Consider the following 22,300-nt stretch of genomic DNA (forward strand, 5'->3'; position numbering starts at 1 on the left):
ATTATCAATCTTCAGATTCTTCATTTCTTTCAGATCTCTGGATTGAAAAATACTATGCTTCTGCAGTACAGTCTCCCTGAGTGGAGAACCAGAATTTAGTGCCCACCAAAGAAAATGAGACTCTAACCCTGTAGCCTTTCCCCATTAGGCTATGTCTAACATATTTCTTGATATTCTGGCCACTAAAACTCAAAACAGATGGGCGCAGAAAGTAATTTTCAGATAATATCCAATTGAGATCCAATTGAGATCCCACTTCTTTTTTAGCTCATCGTCTCTATCCTCCATTGCAAAGAAATGTTTTGCAATTTTCCAGGCCATTCAGAACTTCCAAAATTTTTGAATATCATCTCGTGTGCCTTCAGAAGAATGTTTTTCTATTTACTCTGGATTATTTGTGGAAGCAGAGATGACCAGAGACTTTCATCCAGTCTTACACTAGTCACTTTTCAATTAGTATGCTGTAGCTGAGCTCTGCTAGGTCCACAAAGTCCACAAAGTCTGAGACCCGGGGGTTAGTAACCACTGGTGCAGTTTATTCACAGGCTTGTTCCCACCACAGCTTCACCGTGTACAGTTGATCTTTCACCATCTGGAGGCGGGAAGGAGGGAAGAGCTACCTCCCTGTTTCCACTCCCTGTCTTTTCCCTTTCTTTCTGCTCCCCCTTTGGCTTCCTTCCCCTGAGGCTTTTATATAGCCCCAGTCTAATTAGATAACAGCTGTCCCTGCTTCCCTAATTAGGGCCAGGTTATCTCAAGCCAGCTCTGAATCAGCAATCCTTTGCCCAGCACCCTGTCGCTTATGCCTAAAAGTGACCCAGATAATTACCTGTTCTCCGTAGATCTGAAGTTGTTACATTCATTTTATTCTCTCCAAATAGTTTTATATTTCTTCATTTTCTGATAGGTAACAAATGTTAACCTTGGGCTTCCTTTCAGTCCCAGCATCTGTTTTCCAAGTTCTGTGATCATGCTCTTGTGACTGAGAAAAGGGTAACCAAATTTACCATTGCCATTGATGCTTGCTTTTCGATCAAAACTTTCTTGGTTGAAATGGTCATGTACTTGTAGAAAAGCTCTTGTTAGAGATGTCAAGATCAACTCAACCTCTAAGTGCAGGTTTTGGTTTGCTTGAGGTTTTCTTGTTTGTTTTGGACTTTTGGGGGGAGGGAGTGAGCGAAAAGGGGAAACGAGAACTCGCATTCAAAAATAGAAGAAATACAGGTGTATGTCAGAGTGATTCCCATTTTGTCTACAAATTTCTAAAAGCGACAGTTGCTACACCTCTTCATGATGATAGCTTTCTTTTAGGGCACAGACACATAGGAACTTCCTCAAAGACTGCTGCAATTTTTTCTTCTTCAGAGCAGGAGTTTCTAGCACCAGAATCGACTTAGCATTCCCAAAGAACATTCATATTTCATCAAGCTTCCTGATTGCCCGGATGTTGAACCTAGATGGGTGTCCATCACAGAAAATATTTTAAAAAAGGAGTTTAAGCATTAACTGTCACATGCAAAGCAGCTGCCAAGAAAGTGTTTTCCAAAAACTCAAACTGTTCCACAGTTGAACTGGAATGTAACAAAAACAGGATGGGGTGAGGTACATCAAGCCGGTATAAAAAGCTAAGATCAGAAGCAATAAAATTTTATTCTTGAGTTAGCAAAAAAATGTTCATTCTAATGGAATGGTGAACTCTCATACTGATAGACTGTAGTTGCATCATGTCTCAGGATAAGTGGCAGATACATAAGTCACCATTTCAGATTATAACATCTGTGTGGGACATATCTCAGGTGAATCTTTGTGCCTTTCAGTCCAACGAAAAGATTACCAGCTCTTGTTCCAGGCCCTGAGAGAAACATCTCACACAGATGCCTTCTCCTTTTCATTGTAGTATCTTTTTCCTAACTTCCTCTTTACTCACTTTTTGCTTGAATTGTGAGGAAGATCTATGCTAACAAGGATAGAATAATTGTCAATGCTCAGTGCTGACTTTGGAAACCTTTTTTTCCATAACAGATAAAGATGTCTTTTAGGATCTGATAAATTGGAAAATGAGTCATGAAAATGCCAGTTTTTCTCAACCTCCTTCAGGAGCTCCCTCTTCAATATTTGGGTGTCAAAAGATGGAGCCTAGCTGCACAGTATTTGAGATGTTGTAGAATTTGGTTAATCACCAGAAGCTGACGCCATTCTTTTTAATACCTAGGAAGAAGTCTACCATGTACCAACTGACTTGGGAAGCTTTCTTTCGTTGGTGTATAGTAGACCTTACAGCATAAATAACCTGTATCTCCTGTCTCTTAATTCCCTCTGGCAGCATTTGAAAGACCTCAATGCAAGCCACTTCCACATTCAGTTTTCACTTCACGGATATGAGTTTAGAGTTTAGCTTATTGTACTTTGTACATGTATGTTTCCTGTTTCCTTAAGACAGTTTCTCTTTTGAGGTCATCTTTGTGAACTCCCCTGGAACAATGGATCCCGTGGGTCTGTGCTTTATTTTGGGCTAAACTGTTTTTTTAATTACTGTGCTGTAAATTTGGAGGAAATGTGTTGAAGTTCATAAACATCAAGCTGAAAAACTGCTGCTTCAGATTGATTGTTTGCAATGTTGTTGTAGCCGTGTTTTGTCCCAGGATATTGGAAGGACAAGCTGGGTGGGTGAGGTAAAAGGTTGGTCCAGTAAAAGATATTACTTCACCCACCTTGTTGTTTCTAATTGAGACACCTTTTCTGGGGATGCAGAAGGGTTAAACCCTGGGCATTGTTCAGCACCTCTGGTATTGGATTATCTATTTTATTTTATTGAAGCTGTTCTGTAAATGTCTTCATGAAGATCTGTTTGTCATCCATTTTACTTTATATGATTTCTGCTCTTAGATCATTTGTTGCAAACAGCATGATACAGTGACCTCTTCCTCCTCCTCCTCTTTACTATTCTTTTATATCAGTTCAGGGTAAGGAATTGGTCTGTTGAATGGAAAAAGAGAAGACACATCTTAACATACTAAAATTACCTGTGATAAAAATTTGTCACCTCTTCCTCTATCCTGTGTTCTTATTTTTTGGTGTGTGTAAAGTTTCTTGACTGAGAGCAAGGGTTTAAGTAATACCTGTTGTAAGAATGTTTATGGAAGACAGGAAAACCTTTTACCTTCAGATTCTTGAAAACTAGTTATAACATAGAGGATGAGGGAGGGAACAGCTATAACAAACACAATTACTATTAAGTAATGTGCCTTTTTCTGTAATATTTTATAGTACTTATGCATGATGTGTATATTTCAAATTTTTTTCTTTTACAGTTTTAACTGATGACTGCATGCCGTCCTTGGGAATTACTGATGCAACTTGTGTGGTTCATTTTAGTTTTCCTGCTTCTCCAAGAGTCTTTGGTGTGCGCTTACACAGCATGTCTGATAACTTCCAGAATGTACTAAAACAGGTTTGAGTAGCTTTTAATGGGCATTTTAGTTTTGCTGGCTAGCATTCATTTATTAACAGTAACATTTTGCCACATGACTATTGAAGAACTTCTAAAGCCTAAAAATAAATTTCTTCCACTTTTGCTGAAGGGTTCCTCTGTAGAGCAAGTATATACAAAGGCAAAATCAATCTTATTGCTGACAGAAAGAAATGGATGCCATGCAGTTGGTGTACTGCGTTATTTAGAACACACAGAAGCTAAAATTCCACCGGAACTGTGTGACTTTACAGCGGGGGTGCTTGAGGCTAAAGAAGATATGAAACTTGCAAGGCCTCTTTGTCAGTACCTTAAAAGATCTGGTGTTTGCAAGTAAGAAAATATCAAGTTTATGCTAACAAGTTTACTTAATGTCTTCTGCTTTGAATGACTGTTACTAGTTGTTTGATAATAATTCCCTTTGGAGAATTGTATTCAGGTTAGATTAGCAGTCATGGTTCTTTTGCTTCCATCTAGTGATAAGCATTCTATCATATTTAACAGTAAAAAGTGTTCATGTGCCTCCACGGGACAGCAGATATCTTTGGAAGTTATAACATTACTTCCCTGCCTGCCAGCTAGTTTTCCTCTGATAGTGAAGGGGCTGTGTAATAAATCTATTTTCCTTCTGGAAAATAACTGTTAAAATGTTGGTGGTTAGCTCATTGAAGAGCAAAGAACTGATGGATTCTTTCATTACAGCCCTTTGTGATATTTTTCTTGTAGTAATGATCAGTATTATTGATTTTTTTAAAATAGTTAAGTCTGAGAGTACATTTGTGATGACTAATCAACACCAGTAGTTCTTCGGTCTTTGCTAAAATGACCTCTTCAAGTAAATTGAACTTTTGAAAATTTTTATATTCTCTCTTGCTTTGGTGGATTGAGGAGAGGTTAAATGTGCATGCACATTAATGGATTAATATGTAGTGCCTATTGCAGTTGGGTCATATCACAAATCAGATAGTAAAAATAAATAACCCTCAGTAGTGAATTTTCATTTTAGTGCTTGTTTTTTCTGCTGCTGCTGTTGAGTCCCCCCCCCCCCCCCCCCCCCCAGTTTGTTGTTCCTCATGTTTCTTGGTAAGCTTCTGTCTCAGTTATGGTTTTTACAAAATTTTAGAGTTTTTAAGCTTTCCTGAAACGGTGGTCTAAACTATTTCAGTATAATACCTTTTGTGTTCTCCATCTTGTTCTTTAAACTGTTTTTCTTATAATGTGAATATGCAGGGATATGCGAATATGTCCAGATCGTCATCGAGTTCACTTACAAATAGACTTACCCCAAAAGATGTCAGATAACATTATACCAATGGCTGGATGTGTCACAGTAAGTTATTAGAATTTATCTTGTTTAACTCTGACAGTACTCAGGTTTGATGGCTAGTTGGCAATCTTATGATTTGACAATTAACAGCATCAACAGAATAACATGTATATTTGGTCCCTTGTGCGTTCTATCCCCCATAGCTCTCCTTTCTGTCCTAATTTCTTTCTTTAGCTCAGGGAAGTGAACAGGTGGTCTTGACTGCTGCTGTTCACAACAATATTCACAGAAGAAAAAGAAGGGCAAAAAATGCTCTCAATTCCAGTGACTGCTTAAGCCCATGGTAATAACCCTCATCTGTTTGTGGTGGATGGCGTGTCCTGCTCACCTGAAGGGTTTGCAGTAGAGGTAAGCAGTGTGACAGTCTTAGGCCAGGTCTATGCCCAAAAGTTAAATTGATCCAGCTGTATTGCTCGGGTGTGTTAACACCCCCCCCCCAATGTATTTAAAACAACCTAACCCCCAGGGTAGACTGTGCAAAGTCGATTGAAGAATTCTTCTGTCAGCATTGCTACTGCATCTCAGGGAGGTGGACAAACTATGCTGGTGGGAATACCCCTCCCTTCACTGTAGTGAGTGTCTGTATTCAAGTGGTACAGTAGCACAGCTGCTGTGCTGCAGCTGTAGCATTTCAAGTGTAGACAAGCCCTTAGTCTGAAGTGAAGGTGGGTCTTGTGAGCATCCTCAGAGTTCACCTGTGGCTTTTATTATTGCATCAATGAAGGGTCTGCAATGAGAAAAATAAAGATTCGGGCCTCCTGTGTTGAGGCCATTCTATTTTAGGCCTTTTAGAAAATGAGGCCTCATTCCTAACCCATTGGATAAAGGAAACAGGAGTCCTATAAAGGACTGCCGATGCTGTATTACTACTGTGGGGTTTTTTTTTTTCCATTTCTGCCTTTTAGCCATTATTCAAACTATGTGCTCGGTGGAGCTCTTTACACGTCAGCATTCTTTTGAATAAGGAACTTAATTCTTCATTGCCATTGTCGTATTAGTTTGTGCCAGAATGTGGGCTTGCTGCACTAAAATAGCCTCAGCTTTCCAAACCAGAAATTAAGTTCAGTGGGGGAGATTGTGCTTGTTGCTGGATGAAAAGAAGCTATTACTGTAATTGAAACAGTTAGTGTGATTATTCATGGATACAAGATGGTCACTCCAAGTAAGCTAAGGAAATTGTACCACATCTTGGAGAAATAGAGAAATTATGGGGTCACTCCCATTAGCTGGCCCCAGCACAGCATCTCTAAAGACCCATTAGACAGGAAGGTGGACCAGACTTCTAAAACCAGACTTCTGTGTTTTATTGTCCATCTTGACATACATGTGGCCAGGACCATATCAGAGTAAATGGCAGATATTCCCCCAATAGAGTAGCTAGAAATCCCCAAAAGGACTTCAAACCAGTAATTCTCCAGGGTTCTGACATTTGGAAGGTCTTCTCAAAGTCGGATTTGGTGGCATGCCTCATCCTAAAAATGAGGTTCCCAGCCTTGCTTAGATGAGGCCCTGTGGGAGACTACTGAAAATAAAAATTCTTCTTTAAATGTACATGAGCTTGGAATCTTTTCTGAGTAGCCGTCTATCTGAGCCGCACATATGCCCTGTTCCATTTCATGCTCCTGTGTGAGGGCATAAAGAGCAGAGCAGCCGTGCCACTCTGTCAAGAAAAGGATGGGGAAGACCCCCTTTACAGTGGTGTGAGGCACTTGGCACCAGATGGATGCCATCAGGATGGATTTAAATCCCCAGGGTTTAAACCCTGTCCATCATGCAGTGGTCTTATGGCCTTAGATGATAGGTACAGCAGATAGATGCCTATTCTTCCTCAAGTAGGACAATCCCTGATAGGTGCTCAATCTGCCATTGCTTTTTGCTCCAGAAAATGGGCATACGTGAGTCTCAGATTATATCTACGTGAGTGGTCCATAAAAGTCGCACCCAAACCTGAAGAGACATCAGGGTCTTCTGCTTTGAATGACTGTTACTAGTTATTTGATAATAATTCCCTTTGGAGAATTGTATTCAGGTTAGATTTGCAATCATGATTCTTTTGCTTCCGTCTGGTGATAAGTATTCTATCATATTTAACAGTAAAAAGTTACTCCCAGCACTAGACTTGCAGCTAATGGCACTGATTTTCCTGGAGGTAAACTTCACCTTGCCAACTCCCAGTCACTCCTTCTTTCCTACATCAAGTCAGGAACTGTAGCATGTGTCTAAGAAGAGGCTCTAGTGGCCAGACCCCCATGCCAGAGATGGAGGAAGCCCCTTGTGGTGGTGCAGATGAACACCAACTACCTTCTCTACCAAAGGAGTCTTCGTATTCTCCTGATGAAGCACTCACTTTGGCCCTGACATCAACCATATATCATTTTAAGACCTTCCAGGACTTGCTGACAAAGATAGACAAAACCTTGAACATCCAGACAATGGTGAACCATGAGAAAATTTGACATCCTCAGTGCTATCAAGAATTGTTAATGAGGGGTATAATGGACCTAGTGAAGGGGACTGTGGCACTCTCTAGCCTTATTTCCCTCCAGCCCACAGCCAGTAGAGAAGCACTACCAAGTATCCCCTATAGTCTTGAACAATTTTAGGCACATCTGACCTCAGGATCTTTAGTAGTATCCAGTAAAAGACCAGGTCCTGCAAAAGGATCAGAAAGGCAAGGACTTCCAAAATTGGGCCTTTTCAGTCAAAAGACTTAGAACTAATTGGGTTATGGCTCTGTACTTTACAGGACAGATTTGACAGATGACATCCATCTGGTCCACAGGAAGTACCTGAGATTCTTTTTTGAATGGTTAAACACATTTTTTCCACTCAGGGATATTTGTGCATCCCATGTGCTGGAGCTGAAGAGTTTTCGCAGCATTACCTGTCAGGGCAGTGCATGCATCCTGACATCCTTCTGGCTCCTTCTGAGGTGATATTGGGGTGGTGCCTCCCCGACTCTCTATTTTTTCTCATTACCCATGGCCTGAGTCTGAGCTCCCCCTGAAGTTTTCCTCATGGGTTTTTTGTGCATCGTCTGTCAGTTTAGAGTTCTACATGGTTGGCAAATAGTTAGTACACTTTTGGTTTTTTAGTTCTTATTTTTTACTGTATGGTATTATATAGTTAATTTTGGTGTTATGCATTGGTGGCATGCAGCACTTGCTGAGCTTTAAGTACTAAGCATTGTGTGGGGTGTCCATCCCGAATAGTGAGTTCCATATGTGCTGCCTTTTTTGTCTTGATGAGGGACACATTGAGAGGTTCAATGACTGCCCCTCTTTCAAGAAAAGAAAGCAGATTTCCAGAGACCTGCCCCTTAAACATCACCTGGGGAGAAGGCAATGAGTCCTGCCTCGACTTCTGGGCCCTGGACTAAACACTTTGATCCCCGCCTGTCTGCAGACCGTAAGTGTGGCTGTGGTTGTCCCTAATACACTCCCCCTGGAATTGGACTCTTCACCAGAAAGAGAGAGATTGGTTTTCCTCTCCAGGGCATCCCTGAAAAAGGGGACACAGGACAAACCAGTATGTCTTGTCCAGTATAATTGCTGATTAGATCAATGCATGTTGTATGCAGTAATAATGAGCATTCCTATCCATAGAAATGACTACTAATTTGCTGTTTTTTCCTCCATTCCATAACATGAGAGGCATTTTTGAATGGTAAACATTAAGAGAATTCCTCCTCTTCTTCAATAAAAGGACTCAGAACATCACTGAGACTCTTCAGGTACCAAGGGTAGAGCTGAGCTGTCAACCCATGTTTCCCCATTATGGTGGCAGGAGGATCTGTGCCATACTGTTGTTTTCAGTACTGTTTTCAGGATAGCTGTTGGTTCCCGTTAGAATGGATGCTGTTTTGGGGCAGACATTATTGGTGTTGACAACCCTGTAAGCTTAAAATGCAGCAAAGGTTTGCTTTGCCTCTCCATTCCAAACTCTCTTGTGGTACAGGAGCCCATTGCATTGTCTCCTGTGTTACTGGGTCTGTCTGTCTGTCTTAGTTCTGATGAGACTGTTAGTGGTACAGATGTTGGTTCCAGACAAGAAGTATTGTAGGGGCTTACGGCTTCTCAGGCACTTTCTTTGGCATTGGTATACAGTGTGACAGCACCGGTACAGTCTTTTGCCTCTGTCTCAGCACCAACAGCCTTGGTAATGGGACTCCAGATGGGTACTGACTCCAACTTATACCATGGCACTGAGTATGAGAGGTAATTCCTGACACCGGTTAATGATGGTGTGCCATCGGTGTCTTGGGACTGTTTGAGGTACTGATTACTACACCTGCTTTGGTACCGATGGTGGCCTCTTCACGATAGGCTGCAGCTAAATTAGATTGCTGAGTGACCCCAGCAGGCTTTGTGCCCCTGATGCTTGCTCGTTATTGAGATGACTCTTTGCAGTCTGGCTCAAAGTCCTCTACTATCTCACTATTTCCTACTAGACTCAGTTGGTCTAGCAAGTCTGCTAGACTGCCTGCAGAAGGAGAGCATCGGGCTTGGGTCTGATAATTTAGCAGAGACAGATAGTCATGGCACAGTGGTCCCTCATGCTCTACTCTTTGGCCATTTTGGAACCCTTGGGGTATTTCCTATTCTCCTAGGTTTCAGTCATAGGCCCAGTCTAGGAGAAGGTCTCCAGAGTGTTCAGTAGAGCAGCTTCCAGAGCTACCTAGATTGGAAATATGAAGAGATGTTGTTCCCCCTGAGAAGCTAATGGTGCAGGAGGAGCCTGGGCCCAAGGAACCAGTTTCACCACAGGAGGATCCATATACTTCTGCTAACCTTTCTTTCTTCTTCCCTGATTACTCAATGATTCTGGACTCTTCTCTTGTTCCAGAGGATTTTAAAGTCTCATCAGGAACTTCTGAGAAGAATCACTGTGAATTTTTTCCAGTCCAATGAGTCTCCAGACCCTACCTAGTACCAGCGGAGCGTGTGTCAATGTCCCCAGGTTTCAAACTTTGCACAGGCTGCAAAAAGCCTAGGCTTGTTAGTGAACCTGATTCCTGTTGTTTCAAGTGCTTGAGTGATGGCCACATTAGAGACAGGTGCTCTATTTGTCATGGCTTCATCACCAGGATGAAGAAGCTGAGGGAGGAGTGTCTCCGATATATCTTCATGAAGGCTGCTCCTCGACCAACATTTGAACCCCCTTGGTTTTCCAAGGGAAGCTCTTTGAAGACTCCTTGCCAAAGTGTTCCTCCAGTGGCCGTATTGGATTCTCTGGGGGGATGCCCGCAGCATCCACATGTACATCACCAAGGTCTAGCACAAGTATATCCCCCCAGAAGGGAGCACTCTCCTATTAGTACTGAAAGGCCCGTGACGGTAGGTACCAATCAGCCTTCACACTCCCAGATGTAAGACTTGACTCCCAGCTGCAGCTCTAGAGCAGGCTGAGCTATCTCTGTTGACCTTGCTTCAAGCTGCCTCATCCCTGGATGGGGGCCTGGTATTGGATGTATTCTCCCTGGTGCCAGGTGACTTTAAGATGCATTAGGACCCTCTCAGGAGAGCGGCAGCCTCTCTGGACATTCATGTGGAGGAGAGTACCCAAAAGCTCATTAACATTCTTTATCCCTCTGTGGTAGGGAAGGTGGCCCTCCCTGTAAATGATGCCGTTATGCAGTAGGCCGAAACAATCTGACAGCCCCTTCCGGCATTCCACCAGTGACCAAACAATTGGAATGAAAATACCAGGTTCAGTCTCAGGGGGTTGTTTTATTTACATCCCACCCTGGGATCATTAGTTGTGGCCATGCTGAAAGAGAAGAGCCATCCGGGTCAGGCTAAGGCTTACCCTCTCAGAAAAAGATGCCAAAAAACTCAAGCTTTTTGACAGAAAAACTTATTCTGCAGCAAGTTTACAATTTTATGTTGCCAGTCAACACTCTTTATTGTCGAGATATGATTTCTCAAATGAGGAGGTCAGATCCCAGTTTGCCAGTAAGCTGCCTGAAGCTTCCAGAGAGCAATTCCAATTACTCGTCAGTGTGGGCTGCCTCATCTCTTTCATAGTCCTACAGGCTTTTACGGACTTGATGGACTTTTCAGCCAGGTCTATGGTGACAGTAATAATGTGCTTTTCCTCCTGGTTACAGTCTTCAGGGATTCCTGTGGGAGGTGCAACACACAATTGAGGACTTTCCTTTTGATCGTTGTGCCTTGGTTTCATCCAAAATGGATGAGACTTTGCACACCCTAAAGGACTTGAGACTAGTTTCAAAGTCTTTGCGCCTCCAACCTCTGGCCATAATATTGTCCTCAATATCAACCTAGACAGCAGTATGATCCCTTTCATTAGGCTGACCAATCTAGGCATTCCCAGGGCAGCAATTTTTACTTTACGTTGAGGACAGTATACTACCCAGCCTGGGACTTACTGACCCTTCCTCACCTTTCTGGGACAGGTTATACCATATCCTACATGTGTGGCAGTCCATCACCTCAGAGAAATGGGCACTTAGCATGGTGGAATCAGGATATACCCTGCACTTCGTTTCTATCTTCCCCCCTGGTCCCACCCAACACAGTCCTTCAGGGGCCCTTTTCATGAGTCTTTGCTAAGACAAGAAGTGAAAACTCTACGTTCTTAGGGAGCCATAAAAGAAGCCCTCTATTCATTGGGACAGGGGTTTTTAGTCCTAATATTTTCTAATGCACAAGGCCAGAGGGGGCCTCCATCCCATCCTAGGCCTTCAGAATTTCAACAGATATCCAAAAAGTAGTTCTGTAGTGTGTCTGACTACTATTACCCCTTCACTAGATACAAGAGATTGGTTTCCTTCCCTTGACTTACAGGATTCATATACCATGTGGCAATTCATCCTACCCACAGTACATTAATGAGGTTTGTTGTAGAAGACCAATTCACTGTCCTGCCATGCAGCTTGTCATCCGCAGACAGGGTGTTTACCAAGTGCACAGCAATGTATATCCTAATCCTGCCATTGACTCAACTCTGTGGGAGAGGAATCACGACTAGGATTAAGTTGAACTGTCTGGATTGCCTGTTCAGTTTAACACCTCAACCAACATGGGTGTAATTCAGTTCTTGGCCTCTGTACAAACATGGAATATACCATGAACAGATAGTGTGGTATTGGCTCTTGCAATATGAACACCTAGACGTCTGTTAGAAACTGAATTGAGTCCCAGTTTGTAATATTCCTTTTCATGTAGGCTACTATTATACTGATCTGTGCTGGAATGAATCAATGGATTTAGCTGTAAATTACTGAGCTACATAGCCTTTTAATCTCATGAGTTGTCTGTCTTTTTTTTTTTTTTTTTAAACACTTTCAGATAGTACCTCTCCACATTGTGGATGCAACAAACTACTTCGGTCGCATAATAGATAAACAAAAGGATCAATATGCAATTCTTGCTGGAGAGATGATTGAGTATTTTAAGAAAGCTAGGAATAAAGTGTGCGTTGAAATGGTGGAGAAACTAGCACTGTATGGATTACACAAAGAAGGTCTTTTTCACAGGTAAGATACTCAGACTGATCTGAAAAGAAGGATTTTTAAAGAATAAAATTTCTGGATATTTTAAAGTAAGTACTTTGTATTGAAATATTTGTATATACCTGAAAAAGCTCAATATTAGTATTCAAAGGACTGTAAGAGACCATTATTAACCAGAATCCATGTAGTATAATTGTTTAGTATAGTTAATGCACACAATATGTCTCAATTAGGTCTTATCTAGAGTAGTTGTAGCTGTGTCAGTCCCAGGGTATTAGAGAGACAAGGTGAAGAGCTCTATGTGGCTCAAAAGCTTGTGTGTCACCCACAGAAGTTGGTCCAATAAAATAATATTTCACCCTCCTTGTCTCTCAATTAGGTAGCTCGTATTTTCATTTACTATTATTATATTACGTTACATTTTCATAAATGTTAAGCAAAACCCAATAGATTAAGATTGTATTTATCATTTCATTTTTTTGTAACTCTGGTACTGTATTGTATTTAATTTGGAAAATGAAAATTAATTTTTCACTTCTTCTTTTCTCCCTTAAGGGTTCAAGTGTTGGAGATACCCCCAAAAGAAGAAAATAGTTTCTTCTGTAATGTTACTATCAGGTATATAGATGAAGGCAGAACTGGTCAAGTTCAAGTTCATCAGCTGTTTCACTTACCTACAAGATTTCAAATTTTGCCACCACAGGCTGTGGAATTTATTGTTTGTAGGGTAAAACCTATTGATAATGAAATTGAATGGAACCCTAAGGTAATCTTTCTTTAATATAGTATGTCTCTCTTTTTTTATCTCAAGTTCAGAAAACTTATTTCTGAATCACTTAAATTGAGCCAATATTTTTGGTAGTGTAGTGAGGCAAGAGTCACTGGTGCAGCGCCTCCTGCTGGTCGTTTCAGGAATTAGCTCTCCAGCATATGGAGCCCCTCCTCCGGGCCGGTGTCTCGCCTGCTGCTGGCCCTCGTGTCCCTCCCGGACCCCGGTTACCCTTTACCTTGGGGTGCTGCTCCCGGCAGTGCACCCCCACTCTGGGTCTCCCCTCCCTGGGGAACCCCCGACCCTCTATCCCCACCTTGCCTCAGTGGCTACTGCCAGTCATCATCTAGCCCTCGCTCACTGGGGCAGACTGCAGTCTGTAAACCACTCATCAATGGCAAGGCGGGTTTGGACCAGCTGCCTCTGCCTATCTCTGGGCTGCACCTCCCAGCTCCACTACCTGTATAGGCCTCTATCAAGGCCTACAGCCTGGGGACTTGCCAGTCTGGAGCTCCCCAGCTCCTCCTCCCTTTCCCCAGCACTGCTCTGTCTCAAGTACCCTTCTTTCCTAGGCAGCCAGGTCCTTCTCTCTCAAGAGCTAGAGAGAGACTGACTGAGTTCCTTGCTCATAACTCTTTTATAGGGCCAACTGTGGCCTGATTGGGGCAGGGCCCCAGCTGTGGCTGCTTCCCCAATCAGCCTAGCCTTTTCTCTCAGCCCCAGTCCTCTCCAAGGGCTGGCTTTTAACCCCCTTCTGAGCCGGAGCAGGGTGACCGCCCTGCTACAGGTAGTTTATGCTTCATAGTTTAATCCTTAATTTTTTAGAAATTGGTGTTGTAAGTAAATTTTATTAATTATTTTAAAAGATCTTCCATTACTGAAAGATTTAATATTCCTAGGCCTTTAGAAAGGACATAACCTATTTCATAACTGCTACTTTAATCATAATTGCCCACGAAGTGGGTAAATGCTTGGTGCTGTTTCTTTGGGGAATAAGCTTCTGAGAGAGCCCTTCTCAGAATCCAGTACAATCCTTTTTGCCCCCTTTCTCTTGAAAACTTTCCACCATTCTTCCACCAATGCAGAAGGCTAGTTGTGGCCTCTTCCAACACCAGTTATCACTGCTCCTTGGGTCTGCCAGGAGCAATTGGAGATACAGCTTCCGATACCCTTGACTCATACTTGTATTTTTCCCCATGTTGTAGTAAAACATAATTCACTAGACTTCTAGGCCAGCCCCATTAATCATGCAATATTAATACAATCTGTAATTTTGCAATGTACGTCTTTTTATAGTTTGTATGTGGTTTTCTCCAAAACTGTTGGTACTATTTGATAAATGCCCTAATTTCATTGTTAATTATAATTTAGTAACCTTCTAAGCTTAAAATAGATACAAAATCTGTATTTGATTTAAGATGTACTTTAAATACTATCAGAGTTGTTTTTATTAGGTTACTAGATATATTCATCACAAAATCAGAGGAAAACTTCATGAAGCAAAAATAGTGCTTGCCTTGGGAAATACAATTTGGGTTGATCCAATGGTAAGTATTAAATATAAATATCACTATTGGAGAATATTTATCTAAATTCCTTATAAATGCCCAGTAAATGGTTTTTCTCCTTGCTCTATTTTTTTATTGATATTTATGTATATATATTTGTGAATGTGTATGTAAATATACTGAGAGAGAAAATACATGATGGTATCGTGTAAGATTTTGGATAACGGCATAATGCACTATTGGCAAAGCTGCAAATAGATTACACAGGTCATCCCAAATGAATGCCAATAAAACATTAATTCTAGGGCTGCTAAGCTCCCTGGGTTTGGGTAATAATTGATCGCTGTTCTAGCTCTGGTTTACTCAGGCATACTCCTCAGTTGCAGACTCTGTGTCTGATACATGTCTTGGCTATATAACCCCACAGTCCAGCTGCCTTGACCTTGAACCCAGTGTTTCGGTCCTCTTGACCTTAACGAGTTGCTTAGATCTGTTCCATCTAGAGCAGGGTGAGCTCTGGTGCCCCTAGTTATAAACTTCAGGGATTATGTGACAGTTAAAGTGAGGAACAAACAGGCTTTGTAAAGAAACGTTTTTAAATAAACACAGATTTACAAAGCATACAAGAGTGATAGATCTATTTAAAAAAAATGTTTGTTTACCTTCCTCTTCTTCCTCACTACTCCTAACAGTCTATTGGGTCCAAGGTCTGTTCACGTTCAGGCGTTCAAGTCCCTCTTGCTGCTTGCAGGGATTGACTCCTTTTACACACACAACCCCTACCATGCTGGGTTCACATACACAGTTCCCATTATTTCAGAGGGAGTGGTAAAGCTCATAAGTTATTATAAAGTCAGTAGTCCGTGGCAACCTTCGCTTACTTTTCCTGTGCATTCTGCATAAGGTAAGAAATACCCCCTCTTTTGGCCTTACTGTACATCTTGATGGGCTACAAAATCTGGCTCTCAACACAGGACACAAAGTACAGTAATATGCAAAGTGGAGGTTCTAATCCACAAAGCAGGTTTGAAGTCTTAAATGATACAAAACAAAATTAAACTTTATAAATAGTGTACTCACTTTGGTATTTTGTTTTTATTTTCATTGTTTAATGTATATGGCCCCATGCCTTACTTACTGCACACAATTCAAACCTTGCAATGAAGACAGACTTATCAATTTCCTGATGGGCTTTTCTGTGGTACTCATCACTGTGGTATTTTGAGTTCTTCATAAACATTAATCTTTACGACCCTTCCTTCTCTGTGGTTCTGGAAGTTGCTCTAATTGATCGAATTGTATGGTACCATAACACTGTTCATCATTACACTCTCATAGTAGAGAAGAAGAAATTACTGCAAAACATTACAAGTAGGTAACTCTTCCATTTAACTAGAGATAAATTAGTTATGTGTGTATTCATAGGTATAGATACACATGTGATATGTATACACATGTGCCTAATGTTTTAGTTTTTAAGTTAATAGACAAGTTAGAGAATGATTTTCTTATGAGAACTGTTGTATTTACATCATATATTTTCTTTAAGGTCCGGGTCACCAGGCTTTCAGATTTGAAGACTTCTATCAACGAATATAATATTCGATCTGAGATTTTGTCTATGGGTATGGGAACTGACAATCCAGAACATATAAAACAACTTCAAAAGTTGTGTAAACATGCAAAAATGTTAGCTCTTGAGGAGAAAACCTTGCAAACTTTGTAAGTGATTACTTTTGATTTTCCATGCTTGATTTCTTCTTTTAATGAATGCTGGTTTTGGTCTGCAAAGAGTTTCTTAATTTGATAAACAGGATATTTATACAGTATGAATACTAGCTGACAACAGTCGACCTTTCACTTGGACATGTTGTCTACTCGATTGGTACCTACAGCATGCTTGCTTTCTCTGAGAGCATTCTCTGGGCTCATATCCAGCATTGCCAAATCACAGAAAAAAATTGTTACTGACCTTCAAATGACCTGTAATTGTAGAAATGTCAAAATTCAAATTTTTTGTTTATTGTGATGAGTAGTTCTTAATGAGTAAGTACCAAATTTCAATATCCTCCATCAAAAGGGCCGATGAACTGTTAAAATCTGATATAAAGACTGGACTTCTGGGGTGACCAGTGGAAAAAGTCAGTGATCAAATACACTGCACTCATGGTATGACTATACAGCACACTAAGCTTGGGTCTGTGAAACAGACTCAGTGTTTCCAAGTGCAAACGCTTGAGCATGCACACTGCATTGGAAACCTGGACCTCGCAACTGTGCGCTATGCAGACCTGAATCACAAGTTCAGCTTCAGGGGTTATATACTCTTGTATCCCAGGTTTCCTAGTGCCCTTGCCAGCTGAAGCTACTGTAGGGTATGTTTCATAGTGGAGCATGGCAGAATTTGTCTCCGTGCCCCCAGAAGTTGACCAGAAGTGTTTTGGGTGGTTTATCCTGCAAACACATCCAGCTGAGGTATTTTGTGTCTACATGCTCCCAGCAGCTGGAACCATTAGCATGTATCCTGACCTGGCAGAAGAACTTCACCTCATGCTCTCAATGCTATTTCAGAAAACAGGCAGAACATCTGCGAGATGCTGGTGGACATTTCAGCAACAGGTTTTGAAGTGCCAAAGACACCTCTCAGAGGGCAATACTGATATGCCAGCTACAATCTAGCTGATGCCTGCTCATGCCTGAGATCAGGGCCAAAAGCACAGAGTGGTAGGGTCTCATTGTCATGCAGACCTGGGATGACCAACAGTGGGTTCAGAACTTGCTCATGAAGAAGCAGATGTTGCTGGAGGTTTGTGATGAGCTTGTCTCAACTCTCCAGCAGCAGGACTCCCACATGAGGAAGGCCACACAAGTCCAGGTTTGTGTTGCTGTAGCCATTTGGAAGCTGGCTTCTGCAGACTGCTACAGGTCCATGGCTAACCAGTTTGTGTTGGCAAATCAACTGTGGGGGTAGTTGTTGCAGAGATTTGTGAGGTGATCAGGATTGTGATGTACCTGAATGTGATGGGCATTACAAATCTTCCTGAAATAATTGCTGGCTTTGTGACAGTGGGTTTTACAAACTGCGCCAGGGCCATTGCTGGGACTTGTGCCTGTAGTTTGCTCTCCAGAAGGAGGAGCACATGAGAACATAAACTGTAGAGGGTACAACTCTACTATTATGAAGGCACTGGTCAACCATAGAGATTAATGGACACTAACATGGGATGCATTAGCAGGGTGCATGATGCCAGGGTGTCCTGGAGATTGGGACTTTACTTTCCTGGACACCTGAGACATTTATTCCCACTGAATGAAGTTATAAATAGTGTCACTGTCTCTCCTGTTGCTCTGGGGAGACCCCACTTGTCCCTTTGTTGCCATGGCTTATGAAACCCTTACCAAAATGTCTGGCAAAAGGAGGTTCAACTACACACAGTAGCTGTAGGATGGTGATGGTTGTGGAATGTGTATTTAGCAGATTAAAATCCCATTGGCACTGCCTTCAAAACCGTTTGGATGCAATGTCATCAGTACGGTCTGCATTATTGTTGTGTGTTGCATTCTGCAGAATTGTTTGTGAGGACAAGGGGGAACCTTGTCACCAGGGTGGACTCAGGACATTGCTAGATTTCTGAACTGGTGTACACAGCCAGATAACATAGCTGTCATGACTGGTGCTGGATCCACATGCAACGGAAATCAGGGATGCTGTCTGTGCCCATGTGATGGGTATGCGTGGTCCCATACATAAGGGGGGATGAGATGATATTTGAAATTGTACTGTACATGAGTGTAGGACAGCAATGGGAGGATTTTTGTAAATGTATTGGTATTATGTATTGTGAATTTTATACACACTTTCAGGAAATGTACAGAAACGTGTTTTGGAATTGATCATTACTGGCCACATACTGCAACTCACAGTTTATATATTACAGTGATGACAGTTTATAAATTTTTATTATGAAAGTTACTGAGAATGAGCATGAGATGACTGGCACTTTTAACATAACATAGATGAAACTTGCTGTTGTATTCTTGTGTGTGAATTCAACACTACTTTACTTTACACATGTATTTACATGTAGGAACCAGGAAGGCAGACCAGCTGCCATCAAAACATACATCACAATAAACAAAGTCAGTGCCAAAACAGTCAAAGGTCCATATTGCCAAATTATGTCTAGCTTTTCCTATCTGTCCCCTGTCATAAGAATGACCATACTGGGTCAGACCAATGGTCCATCTAGCCCAGTAATCTATCTTCTAACAGTGGTCTGTGTCAGATGCTTCAGTGGGAGTGATAGAACAGGGTAGTTTATTGATTCATCCATCCATCCATTCATCCCCTATTATTCATTCCCAGCTTCTGGCAGCCAGAGGTTTAGTGACACCGATACCATGGTGTTGCATTCTGTATCATCTTGGCTAATAGATATTGCTGGACCTATCCTTCATGAACTTATCTAATTCTTTCTTGAATTCAGTTATAATTTTGGCCTTTACAACATCCCCTCTCAATGAGTTCCACAGATTGATTGTGAGTTGTGTGGAGTACTTAGTTATGTTTGTTTTTAAATCTGCTGCATATTAATTACATTATGTGACAAAGCTCTGTCCTTGCCTCCGTGGGTCCCACGTTTCCTGGCGGATTTCGCTAGCCTCAGAGGCTCACTGTGACCCTCCACGTAACCCTTCTTTCTCTAGAGACAAGGGTCACAGTCTACTGAGCCATTTTCATCATAAGCCAGCAAGGGAGGTGAGGAGAAGTTATCCTTCCTTGCAGTCTCTGTTGTCTCCCAGTCTCCGTGATTAATCAGGGGGCAGAGGTTGGGGGGGGGGGGGGAGCCTGGGCCCACCCTCTACTCCGGGCTCCAGCCCAGGGACCGCGATAGTATCAGCTATGGTAGCTGACCTTTTAGAAACATGACATGTACAATTCCTTGAGCTACTTCCCCCACAGCAGCCCTCACTTCCTCAAGCTCCACTTCACCCTTACCTCAGGGCCTTCTTCCTTGTGCCTGATATGGTGTGTACTACTCAGCCTCTCCAACAGCACAGCTTCCCTCCACAGCTCCTGACATGCACACCCACCTGACTGACTGGGAGGCTTTTAACTAGTTTCAACCAGCCCCTGATTGGCTTCAGGTGTCCCAATCAACCTAGCATTCTCCCTGCCTTCTGGAAAGTTCTTAATTGGCCCCAGGTGTCTTAGTTGACTGGAGCAGCTTCCATTTCACTTAACCTGGTACCAGGGATTTGTTTAGCCTGGAGCTAATATATCTATCTCCCACTACTTTTCTATAGCCATCTGGCCTTGCCCTGTCGTAATTAGGTGACCCCTGGTTCTTGTGTTATGTGAAGGGGCAAGTAGGTGCAGCTTTGTATTCCACTTAGGTGTGTGCACGCCCAGTGCACCAGAGCCAGAGAAATTTGCCTAACAGAATCCATAAAGAGGTGGCTTTCACGCCCTGTGGCTGTAGCCCTCCCCTGGCTACATGAGGTAGCGCCACCCCAGACCTGACTCAGTTCCTTCTTTTTGCCCGTGGCTCAAGTCAGAGCTCTGTGTGGTCTCAGCTTCTCAACTAGGTTTATTTTTTTTTCCTGTTGTTGGGTATAGTTAGTAACACCCTTAGTATTAGTCAGTGTTAGTTGTAGTAGTTTGTTTCCCTAGGTGATGCCCTCACCGGGGTTTAAACATTGTCCTTCATTGGCAAGGCTCACATCAAGGAGTGTTGCATGATCTGCAGATCATTTAAGAAACTGATTGATTCAGTGGCTCAGAACCTTCGCCTTAAGCAGCACCTGCTTGAACAGGCCATGCGGCCTGCTTTGGTGCCGAGGCCCTCATTGCGTCTGAGAGTGCCTTCGGGCTCCAAGAGCACTGCCACTTCATGTTTTGGAGCAGATGTCTCTCTGAAGAAACAGAGGAACCGTTGCCTGTCAATTGCACCGAGAAAAAAGTCACATAAGACCAAATGAGACCGCTCCTGGTCTTGGGGTGACTCTTCCGCCTCCCTCAGGAAAAGTGTTGACTGTCACATAGTTGGTGCCAGTGCGCAGGGTGGCATGGGTACCTCTAACCCTTCCCCAGTAGTGAATAGGAAGGATAGAATCCCTGTAGCGTTGACTCTGATTCCAGCCCCGGACATCCATTGAGTCTGGTACTGATGAGGAAGATGCTGTTACCAACTTTTTCCACATAGGCAGCAACAGACCTCCTCTGCCTTTCTGTCCTGACCTCTTTGGTGCTCCAGGGACATTGCCAGGGCTGTGTCAACTATAGCCCCGTCAGTTGAACTAGCTGCTGAACCCTCAGTTCTTTCAGCACCACACTGCACCCCAATGTTCCCTTTCCACTAATTGTGGAAGTAGGACCGGTACTGGGAACCTTCTCAGCACCACTGCAATCAACACTGCAAATCCTTCATTGGCAGCTTTTCACTGCCCTCCATGTTGGTACCATCAGACACTCATGTACTACTGTTCACTTCAGGACTGGCATGCTCGATCACCTCTATTGGCAGCGCCACTTCCTGCCTCATTGTGGGGGGTGGATGAGTCAGACTGCCTACTTGCTCTCTCTGATCTTGCCTCCACCCTTATCTCTGGGATCCTGAGGCTTCTCTGCATCTGAGTTGGGATTGTCATCCTTGTCACCTGATGTACCAGGGTACCACTGAGCCTGCCTATTCCACCGCATGGGCTCCCATACACTATCCTGCTGAGCCAGGCCCGCAAGCCTCCTCCAGCACGTTCACAAGTAGGGACACACCCAGCTGCAGAAAGGCACAGACACTGAAATCAGGACTGCACAGGAAGACTTCAGCTGCGGAATTGCCCAGCACTCAAGTGCATACCCCCTCTGGAATGTAAACCCAAAATTGTATAGTCTTGCATTTCACGGAGAATTATACAGCCCAAGCTTATGAAATTCACCCTCTCCCTCAGTGTGGAGGAAAGATATGCAGAGCTTTTGCCACCCCCTCCCCCATTATGAATTCCACAGACTGGTTTTAGAGAAAACAAAAACCAGTTTATTAACTACAAAAGATCTAGATTTTAAGTGATTGTAAGGGTTAGCAAACAGATCAAAGCAGATTGCCTATTAAATGAAACAAACACGCAAACTAAGCTTAAGATACTAAAGAAATTGGTTACAAGTAGTAATTTCTCACCGTAAATGTTGTTTTAGGCAGATTGCAGAAGTTCTTGAAGACAAACTAGCTGCTCTTGCTTGCAGCTTAAAACTCCAGGTATTTTTCATAGGCCAGACACCTTTTCCAGCCTGGGCTCAGTTCTTCTTCCCCCCCGTTTTTGTTTTGTTTCTTAGATGTTTCCAGCAGTCATCCTGGGTGGGGATTCAGTGAAGAACAAAAGCTGATTGTCACTCCCATGCCTTAAATGGGTTTTACATATGGTGGGAACCCTTTGTTTTGCCCCCTCCCAGTGGAAAAATACTGGTATTCTGTAATGGAGTCCAGTACCAGGTGACGTGATCACATGACTCGGCAGTGTCAAAGCAGTCATGAGTCAGAGATTGATTGTAGAAGCCCAGGAAAGTTTCTCAGTAAGGTGGGAGATTAGCATCTTCAGAGGTCTTTTGTTCTCCCTAATCGTCCACTGACTTGTTCCCAGCTAGCCAGCCAGCCTAATTGCGTTCTGTCTGGTGGGCGTTCCCCAGGTGCAAACACGTTTGTAGTACAGATGCGTATAGTCAATATTCCTAACTTTAGATACAAAAATGATA

General features: G+C 42.6%; 1 protein-coding gene across 6 annotated transcripts in view; it reads left to right on the top strand.

Moving 5' to 3' along the window:
* Positions 1–22,300, top strand: part of TDRD12 (tudor domain containing 12) — a 121,018-nt gene that overhangs the window by 65,231 nt on the left and 33,487 nt on the right. For all 6 annotated transcript variants that reach the window (XM_043526345.1, XM_037877966.2, XM_043526343.1 and 3 more), the window contains 7 exons: positions 3,312–3,451; positions 3,582–3,802; positions 4,700–4,799; positions 12,110–12,297; positions 12,829–13,039; positions 14,497–14,589; positions 16,100–16,272. In XM_043526345.1, coding sequence (XP_043382280.1) covers positions 3,312–3,451; positions 3,582–3,802; positions 4,700–4,799; positions 12,110–12,297; positions 12,829–13,039; positions 14,497–14,589; positions 16,100–16,272 — 1,126 coding nt within the window. The remainder of the gene's footprint in view (positions 1–3,311; positions 3,452–3,581; positions 3,803–4,699; positions 4,800–12,109; positions 12,298–12,828; positions 13,040–14,496; positions 14,590–16,099; positions 16,273–22,300) is intronic.

The sequence above is a fragment of the Chelonia mydas genome, chromosome 12 (assembly GCF_015237465.2).
Source record: "Chelonia mydas isolate rCheMyd1 chromosome 12, rCheMyd1.pri.v2, whole genome shotgun sequence".
NCBI lineage: Eukaryota > Metazoa > Chordata > Testudines > Cheloniidae > Chelonia > Chelonia mydas.